Source organism: Poecilia reticulata, linkage group LG1 (assembly GCF_000633615.1).
Source record: "Poecilia reticulata strain Guanapo linkage group LG1, Guppy_female_1.0+MT, whole genome shotgun sequence".
NCBI lineage: Eukaryota > Metazoa > Chordata > Actinopteri > Cyprinodontiformes > Poeciliidae > Poecilia > Poecilia reticulata.
Window position 1 is genome coordinate 14,182,582 of NC_024331.1, and position 9,506 is coordinate 14,192,087.

A 9,506-nucleotide genomic window follows, 5' to 3' on the forward strand; every position below is an offset into this window, starting at 1 on the left:
CTACTTAAGTAAAGTACAGATACACGAAAATTGTACTTAAGTACAGTAACGAAGTACTTCCCACCACTGAAATTTACGTAGCCAAATTTTATTGTGACTCTCATGGGGTTGTGTTTATTACGGAGGCATTAAACTGCCAAAAGTAAAAAAATAAATTCAGGAGCAAATTTATTTTTAAAATTTGCTGGTGGCAAAACTTGCTAAAACGAGAGAAGTTTTTCATCTTCACAAGGTTAAAAAAAAAAACAACCTATAACAACATTTATATCTCATCAAGAGCAAAATATCTTCTCTTTTAATAGGAAAGATAGAACAGCAAAACATCATGGAAATTTTAGATGTCATCTGGACAAAACGGTGAGAAGAATTTGAGTCACAGCGAGCTTCTTTATACCTTTTTATCAAGTCATAATCTGTATTTTTATATCTTCGTTAAAAAAAGACTTTTGACATAACGAGAAATGAAGCTCGTCTCGTTACAAGGAGAAACTCGAGAAGTGTTCTAATTTCACAACTGAGATTAAAATACACAGTTACAAATGAAGGCGTTTGGATTCACTGGATTGTATCTATGGGTATCGGAGTAGAGGGTGTGAAATACAAATGCATGCCACCATTTTCAAATTTTTATTAGTCAGGATTTGAAACCATGTTTCACATCCTTCCAACAGTTGGCTGTAATTTGTTTTGGTCTTATCACATAAAATCTTAATAAAGAATTCTTAACGTTTATGGTTTTTAACACGACAAGAACGAGAGGTGTAAAGAGGTGTCTTCTATTCCGTCTTCACCTGTTTTCTAGGAGGACCTGGAGCGTACCCAGCTAAACGTGCTAGCAGTGCAGGCTATCACCAGCCTGGTGCTGAGCGCCATGACCCTGCCCACTGCTGGCAACCCCGCAGTCAGCTGTCTGGAACAGCAACCCCGAAACAAAAGCCTTAAAGCTCTGGAAACACGGTAGCTGGGCACTCGTTTCTGTCTGTCCAATCACAGGGAGTGTTAACTATCAGACAGGGTTGTTCATGGACGGCGTTTTTCTCCCTGTCCAGGTTTGGAAGAAAACTCGCTGTGATTCGCGGAGAAGTGGAGCGAGAAATCCAGGCTCTAGTGTCAAAGAGGGACAATGTCAGCACACACCACCCGTACCACGCCTGGGATCCTGTGCCCTCACTCTCGGCTGCTTCTGCAGGTTGCCCTCCTTCCAGTCTGACCCTGTTCTGCTCTGGAAATACTCCGAATACTTTTTACACCTGATTTTTTTTTTTTTTCGGCAGGTACCCTGATCAGCCATGAGAAGTTGCTGCTTCAGATCAACACAGAGAGGGAGTTGGGCAACATGGATTACAAACTGGGGCAGGTAAGACGAGGAAACAGTAATGCCTGAGGAACACGATATCGGTTGCTAACGTGCGTTTCATTTGGCACGTGTCCTTTCCAGGTCTCCATCCATTCAGTCTGGTTAGGTAATAACATCACTCCTCTTAGGGAGGAAGAATGGGGTGAGGATGAAGAAGACGAAGCAGACACTCCGGCGCTGACCTCCCCACCTTTATCGCCGATAAATTCGAGGTCCGTTTGAGTTTTTACTGTCTCCGTTATTGATTTTTTTTTTTCTGTTTTGAGGGATTGTTGTGTAGATAAAACATCCTTCTCCAGAGAACCGTCCACACTCTAAACTCGTGTTTTTGTGATTTCAGGAAGCACCGTGCAGGTGTAGACATTCATTCATGTTCCCAGTTTCTCCTGGAGCTCTACAGCCAGTGGTTGATCCCGGGCTCTCCCAGCAACAGGAGGACGCCCACCATCCTCATCAGTGAAGTGGTCAGATCGGTAAGCTGGACACCACCAGTATCTTCTCATATCTTCTCATTAGCTCAGCTAAAGATCTGTTCACCTAAATTAAATAAGAGGAGTCTATTGTTTCTGATTTAAAGGTGAAACTTAAACAGCTTTTTTTTTTGCTCTATGGTGGGAACAAAAGTCTTTGTTTATCTGGATATCAAGAAATCTGAAGTATATTTCAAACTTGCTTATGGATTCAGTACACACAGAGTAATGAATCATTTATTTGATTGTTCAAATAAATGATGAGATGAAATAATAAATATGTATGCTACAAGTTGAATTCCTTTTTTTTATCTATACATTTAAATATACTAAAATGCACCTGCGTCCCCTGGAAGGAAAGCTTCTCCAGGCTTTAATCAGCGTTGCGTTTCTCCGCAGCTGCTGGCAGTGTCGGACCTGTTCACGGAGAGGAACCAGTTCGACATGATGTTCTCTACCCTGATGGAGCTCCAGAAGCTTCACCCGCCCGAAGACGAGATCCTGAATCAGTACCTGGTGCCCGCCATCTGTAAGGCTGCTGCTGTGCTGGGCATGGTGAGTGGGTCGGGATGCCGCCGGAGGCCATTCAAGCTGCTGCCGACCGCCTCCTGACTCTTGATAACTGCTTGGACGTTTCCAGGACAAAGCGATAGCCGAGCCGGTGTGTCGCCTGCTGGAGACGACGCTGCGCAGCACCCACTTGCCCAGCCGCATGGGGGCTCTGCATGGGGTGCTCTACGTGTTGGAGTGTGACCTGCTGGACGACACGGCTAAACAGCTCGTCCCCACAGTCTCTGAGTACCTTCTGTCAAACCTCAAGGCCATTGCTCAGTGAGTGTTGCTCTCCTTCTAAAACGCACTAAGCGCACAGACGCTGACCTCGGTTCATCTCTGATGACTTTAAGCTGTGATGAAAGACTCTCGGGGAGCCAAAGTGTTTAATGCCGCTGTGTTAATCCTCCTCCCCCTGCAATATAAGAAAATCTATTATTCAATTGGTTTCTTTTTAATCCATCTTAATAACGTAATAGAAGCAAGAAATCTGCGCTTTTTTTGCCTCAAGATGCTGCTGTCGACATTTCACTCACATCAGCTGTAATTTCTGCCTGCTTGCTTTGTGTCTCCGTTCTGCAGCTGTGTGAACCTGCATAACCAGCAGCATGTGTTGGTGATGTGTGCAGTGGCCTTCTACATGATGGAGAACTACCCTCTGGATGTCGGAGCTGAGTTTATGGCCGCAGTCATACAAGTAAGATAGAAGATGAATAAAGTTAAATTGAATCAGCGTGATCAAGGGTACTCTAGGTGTGAGCACCCTTGTTAGATGGCGTTCTAACTAAAACTCTGAGGTTTTAATGTTTTTATCTTTTTTGTTTTTATTTGTTTTAATCTTTTTCACAATCTTTTTCTCACTGTTTATTCACTGTCACATGCTGTTTTTATTTTAATTATGTAAAGCACTTTGAAATGCCTTGCTGCTGAAATGTGCTATACAAATAAAATTTGATTGATTGATCAAAGATACACATTTCATGCTTTTTTTTTTTATGTTTTTGTTTTTTTAGACAGGGTGTCCGCTTGTCCTTAAAGTCTTTAAAAGTTTTTTTTATCAACGTATCTAAAAGTAAGGTCTTAAATATAATTTTAAAAGTAAGTTGGCCTTTATGTTCATCACAGGTCTCAAAGTTTTTCTTGACAGAATTATTTTATCTTGTATATTGTATTTTTATTTTTTTTTCCTCTTTTTGACTTTTCTTGCCTTCAAAAGTTTGAGTCGCACTCAGTCAAACTTTGTGCTTCTTTGGGTTTGTACTCTATTGCGCAAACTCCCAATAAAAAGCATTGAAGTTTCAGTTTTTAATGCGTTTCCGGGGCTGCAGGACGTCCTCACTGGATTTCCTGTTATTTTCAAAAGACACATCTGCTCAGTGTTTCTGCAGATTATGCAGGAATCTTGATCGCCACTGAAAAACCTCAAAGCATTGGATTCCCTTTGCATCATGTGCTGCTCCTGTCCTCTGCAGCTCTGTGGTGTGATGGTGTCGGCCAGCGAGGACTCCACTCCCTCCATCATCTATCACTGCGTTCTGCGCGGACTGGAGCGCCTCCTGCTGTCGGAGCAGCTGTCCCGTGTCGACGGAGAAGCTTTGGTCAAGCTCAGCGTGGATCGCGTCAACATGCCGTCGCCTCACCGAGCCATGGCCGCCCTGGGCCTCATGCTCACCTGCATGTACACCGGTAAGCCGTGCTTTGACGTGACCGCCAACCTGAACACTTCATCTGCTGTGAACTGATGCCTCCAGTTTCATTCTCTGCATTCATTCTTATTTCAACTCCAACTAACAGCACGCATGTCCTTCCACTGCTTCTAACACATGTGATTTTCCATTACAGTCTAATTATGAGCTGAACATATGAACATAGACAGCAGAAATCCAGCATGGGAATAAAACGCTTCACTGAGGTCGCCCTCTTTGTAGCTCCAGATGTTCTTACAGATAAAAGAGCTCATGGTGAAGCGGCTGCTGGAGAATTTCTTTTCATTAGGTAATTAAAAACACAGAGATCATTTTCAAGCTATTGTTGAACTATAAAATATATTCATAAAACTGTATTTTCAGCCAAACTTTGCAAATTAGTTCAGTTGACAGATGTTGAAGTTTATGAGCCTGGGAATAAATCCAGCATTAGCTGTTTTAAGGTTGCAAATATTGAGGAAACACCTGTGATTTATTTATTTATTGAACTTGGTTAGTTCATAAATCTGCTCCAGTCCACCTACCACCACTTCTACCATCCGTCTCTGCATGTTTTCACCATTGTTTTTCTATGTTTATCTCTTTATAAAAGATCTTGAATAATCTCAACCAGTAGTAGTTATCACCAGTAATCATCACATATTTTTACCTGCTTGCTTCCTGCATGTATTGATGAATGTAAATCTAAAGTATGTCTGACCTCTAACCCCTGCAGTAACCCCTACTAACCATAGATAATTTTTTCATATGTGCTAATGGCACAGATATTTCTCCTTTGCTCAACGCAAACTCGCAGATTCTGAGATTACGTTCGCGCTTTTGCATATGCAGACTTAATTTTTGCATAGATCCTTTGTGATTTACAGCATCTTGTAGAAGTATTCACATTAATACCCACTAACTTTTTTTTTTTTTTACATTTTGTAACATGAAAACCACTAATTGTATATATATTTTATTGGTATTTTATGTGATAGTCCAACACAGGAAATAATTAATGTTTCTTAAAATCTGACATTTTGGCTTTTTTAGTAATCAGACTTCTTTAATACCCACAATAAAAACCCAGTGGAAGCAATCTCCTTCTAAATTCACTTAATAACTAAAAACCTCTGTGTAAATTACGCCGAGAGATGCCAGGTAAGGAGAACATTGTTAACAGAAATGGCATGTAGAGGACAACAAATTGTGTAGAACAAAGTTGAACTGTTTGGGTTGCATTCAAAAAGCTTTATGTGGTAATAAAAATACCACTGAATCACCCTGAAAATACCATCCACGCTTTGAAGGACAACAACCCTAAATAAGCAGCGCTGTGGAGGAAGAGTTTGAGCTCAGTTCTTGGATAGAAAGTCCCTGTTAAAGTCCAGATATAGATCCAGTAGACTTTATATAAATCCAAGACTAGAAAACTGATAATCAGATACTGATACTCTCCAAGCTGACTGAACTGTTGCCATTTTTGAGGAGAAGAATGAACAAAACATTTCTTAAACTGTATCTGGTAAAACTCAACTAAAACACCTGCCACTGTTATTCTTCAGGTGGTGCAAAGTTTTGCTTTGGGGGAGCCGAAATGCTTTAAGATTTGTATTTGTGGAAGAATAAATAAAACAATGCATTCTTTACGATCCACTTCTCAATAATGCACTCTTAAAAGGACTATCACGTAACATCTGAATAAAATACAGACATTATTTGTGGTCATGTCACAAAATGTTAAAGTGGTAGTAAATACTTTTGCAAGTACGTTTTTTGAGTCGTATCTTATGAGCAAAGCAGTTTCTGACTAGTGTCTTACTGAAACTCTCCAATATTAACGCTCTCAGAAACTCTTTTTTTTTTTTTTTCTTTTTCTTTTGGTTGTTGCTGTTCAACATTCTGAGTCGTGTGATGACGGTTGCAAGCCCCACTCTAACTTTTCCCCCCCTCCCGGTTTCAACCGGCGCTACCCATCCCTCTCGCCCTCTCAGCGGTGCTCGCGTCCTGTTCAGATGCAACAGGGGTTAGAGGTCAGGTTGACTCTGTTGCGGAGGCGGTTGGCGTCACGGCGGGTCATGTTGGTTTCTCCTCAGGCAAGGAGAAAGCCAGCCCTGCCAGCCGCCCCGCCCACTCTGACCCGCAGGCCCCGGACGGCGAGTCGGTCATTGTCGCCATGGAGAGGGTCTCCGTGCTCTTCGACAGGTAAAGCTTTTTATTTTAAATTTTTCGTATTGCCGTATAGCACATACTTTTATTTTAACAAATGCTGTGTAAGTAGAAAGTAAATATCCAATAATTGGACATCGTGTCCAGAGGACACCTGTTGTGTTTTTAATATTTTGTCCATCTGTCTCCTGTTCCCGCAGGATCAGGAAGGGTTTGCCCAGCGAGGCTCGGGTCGTGTCAAAGATTCTGCCCCAGTTTCTGGACGACTTCTTCCCTCCGCAGGACGTCATGAACAAAGTCATCGGAGAGTTCCTGTCCAATCAGCAGCCGTACCCACAGTTCATGGCCACTGTTGTCTACAAGGTCAGCAACGAGGCATAGGAATAAAATCAGACCCATCGTGTTCTTTTCTAGAGCTGGATTAATCAAAGAGTCTTTCACAATTAATATTTCCTTAAATCCACTTTAAAGAAAGTAATTTCTTTAATACACATAAAAAAAATAATCATATTATGCCGTTGGACTCCTCCTCCTCCTCCCACTGGTACATTTTCTTGTTTCTCTCTCTCATCTGTTTTTTCTCCGTCTCCACTGTGACGCTGCCCAGGTTTTCCAGACGCTCCATGCCACTGGTCAGTCTTCTATGGTGCGCGACTGGGTGCTGCTGTCTTTGTCCAACTTCACTCAGAGGACACCAGTCGCCATGGCCATGTGGAGCCTGTCCTGCTTCTTTGTCTCCGCTTCCACCTCCCAGTGGATCTCTGCCCTGTATCCTTACATGACGTGGAGTAGAGCTAATGAACAAGACAGTGATTATTTTTTCAATTTCGTCCTGGGGGATTATTACAGCCCACTGATGGAATATTCTGACTATTTTTCATAATCAATTTTTACATCATCAACCATCTTGTATTTAAACCGATGGAGAGGACGACTCGCTGACCATTAGAGATCAAAGCTCCTTAAAACATGAAAGGAGAAAAGTAAATTTCGGGTCCAATCAATCAACTCAAACTCATCCTTTTATACTTTTTCTGGACCTTCATATCGTAACTGGACTCTGGTCTCTGATTGCTGTTTGGTTTCTTTCGTGTTGATCAAATAATCTCCAAGATTCAGTGAAATTCTGTTTAAAATATAATCACGTTTAAAGTATTTGAAAGTATTTTTCCATCTTAGTTCTTGCATTTTTTTTCACTCAAGAAATTCTCTGGCAGAAATAATTTGTTCTACTAGAAATTGTTTTATGAGTCTGTGGCAAAATTACAATTTCCACAATGCAGAGCAGCAAAGAGCCCTGGCAAAAAGGATTTGTTGATTGATGCCTTTCAAGCAAAACAGCAAAAATAAATTTGCTGTCTTGTTATTTTGTTTAAGGAAATCGAAACCTTATCTTTAACTTCATCCACTTTCAGCATCTTTAGGAGATTCTGTGGAATTCAGTCATTGGCTGGAAAACATTGTTGCATGATTGTCACTGCATCGTCACAAGAGATGATAAACCGTTGAATCAGAAGAGGAGCAGTAAAGAGCGATGGGTAGTCTTCCTGTGGTCTTAAAATCGTAACAAGCAAATGTGTTTTTTTTATTTCAGCATGCTGACCAACAGTGTGCAGCAGCAGGCTGACGGAGGGTTATTCAACACTTCTCTGCTTCAGACAGCTGTGAAACAATCCAGTTTTTCTCTTCATCGAGAAGGACTAGACATCGATTTTCAGTCTCCATAACTGGCCAGTACAGTCGTTGTCATTATGCTCATCTTATATCAAGATTAACATTTTCCTCAAACCACACGAGTTCTTCATTCAGTCAGTAATTTGTTGATTTCATTACTAGGGAAAAGGTTAGTTTAGCAGCGTAACGTCCTACTGGGATACTCGCCACCTCCTAACCGTGTTAAGAGTTAAACAACAGTCTCCCAGATTTATATTTTAAGCAGCTCGGTCCAAACCCTCTGCTGTTCAAATGTTGTGATTTGTCGTCCTTAACTTCCTGCTCCATTAACCAGACTTCCACATGTGATCAGCCGGATGGGGTCCAGTGAGACGGTGGACGTCAATCTGTTCTGCCTGGTCGCCATGGATTTCTATCGGCACCAGATCGACGAGGAGCTGGACCGCCGGGCCTTTCAGTCGGTGTTCGAGACGGTGGCGTTGCCGGGGAGCCCCTACCACCAGCTGCTGGGCTGTCTGCAGTCCATCCACCAGGAAGCGTCGCTCTGAAGGGCAGCACGCCGAGGCAGACATGCAGACAGTCAGGCTCAGAGAGAAAGTGAATTAGAGAGATGAGTAATTGAATCTGCATGTTCGGCTCCCTGATAAATAGCGGTGGTGGGAAAGAACAGGATGTTTGTCCAACCTGAGCTGCTGAAGCCTCATTTCTCTCTCTCCACGCTTCCACCTTTGAAAAATGTAAACCGCTGAACCCACGAGTGCGAGCTCAGTGGCGTTCAGGAGCGTCAAAATGAAGAATGAGACTTTAGGTCTGTGAAATGTACACGAGGCTGAATTCTGGAAGAGGAAGCCCCTGACTTAGATGTGAAGGACGCGGGTTGAAGCTCTGGCAGATTCCTCCCCACACAGAAGCACCTTTTTCTTTAAAAACGAACGGAAGATAATGTAAATCAAATACAAGACGGCTTTGTTTCTTTGCTCTTAGGACTTGCTTAAGTATTGTGATGTCAGTAAAGTTAAATAGAGACAAAGTATTTGCTATATTTAAAGTTTCAACGCATCTATTTTTCAGTGAATTTTGTTAAAAAGTGCTTAGTTGGGACTTTAAAAATGAGGCTGACACACAAGGGTCAGAGTCGCCTGCTCAATGTTGTTAAAAATTCTATATTTAAGTTGCGTGTTTGTGTTTATTCAGACATGCAGAAGGCAAAAAGATAACCGCTTTCTATGTAAGAATGCTAATCATTATGTCCTTCTCTCCCTCGCCCTCTCTCTGTCGAAGTGGGGAACTCGCGGTGAACTTCTTACTGCAGGAAATGTAGCTTATTTCAGCAAGACGCCACACCTACTCTGGATGGTTCACATAGTGTAAAAGTTAAACGGGTAAATGCCGGGCATAATTTAAGGTCTGGTTTTGTGAAAGTTTTATCATTTTAACAGTTTAAATCCCCCCAGTTTACATCGTCAAACTGTTCTGTAAGAAAAATACCTAAATCTTTTCTTGCCTTTTTTTTGTTTTTTAAATCCAGTTGCAGGTGGATGTAAAGAATTTCTTCTTATGATTTTATGAATTCACTAAAATCTATCCAATTTTTTATAT

General features: G+C 41.8%; 1 protein-coding gene across 7 annotated transcripts in view; it reads left to right on the forward strand.

Annotated features, from left to right (window-relative positions):
* Positions 1 to 9,500, forward strand: part of htt (huntingtin) — a 42,838-nt gene extending 33,338 nt beyond the window's left edge. For 5 of the 7 annotated variants that reach the window (XM_008408507.2, XM_008408514.2, XM_017304693.1 and 2 more), the window contains 13 exons: positions 803 to 957; positions 1,050 to 1,189; positions 1,275 to 1,357; positions 1,439 to 1,569; positions 1,698 to 1,830; positions 2,227 to 2,382; positions 2,468 to 2,658; positions 2,962 to 3,076; positions 3,852 to 4,065; positions 6,161 to 6,269; positions 6,434 to 6,596; positions 6,841 to 7,001; positions 8,242 to 9,500. In XM_008408507.2, the coding sequence (XP_008406729.1) occupies positions 803 to 957; positions 1,050 to 1,189; positions 1,275 to 1,357; positions 1,439 to 1,569; positions 1,698 to 1,830; positions 2,227 to 2,382; positions 2,468 to 2,658; positions 2,962 to 3,076; positions 3,852 to 4,065; positions 6,161 to 6,269; positions 6,434 to 6,596; positions 6,841 to 7,001; positions 8,242 to 8,455 (1,965 nt within the window). In that variant the 3' untranslated portion in view covers positions 8,456 to 9,500. Of the gene's footprint in view, positions 1 to 802; positions 958 to 1,049; positions 1,190 to 1,274; positions 1,358 to 1,438; positions 1,570 to 1,697; positions 1,831 to 2,226; positions 2,383 to 2,467; positions 2,659 to 2,961; positions 3,077 to 3,851; positions 4,066 to 6,058; positions 6,270 to 6,433; positions 6,597 to 6,840; positions 7,002 to 7,648; positions 8,220 to 8,241 lie in introns of those variants that run through there. The other 2 variants (XM_017304694.1, XM_017304689.1) reach the window with 2 other exon arrangements.
* Positions 9,501 to 9,506: the final 6 nt, after the last annotated feature.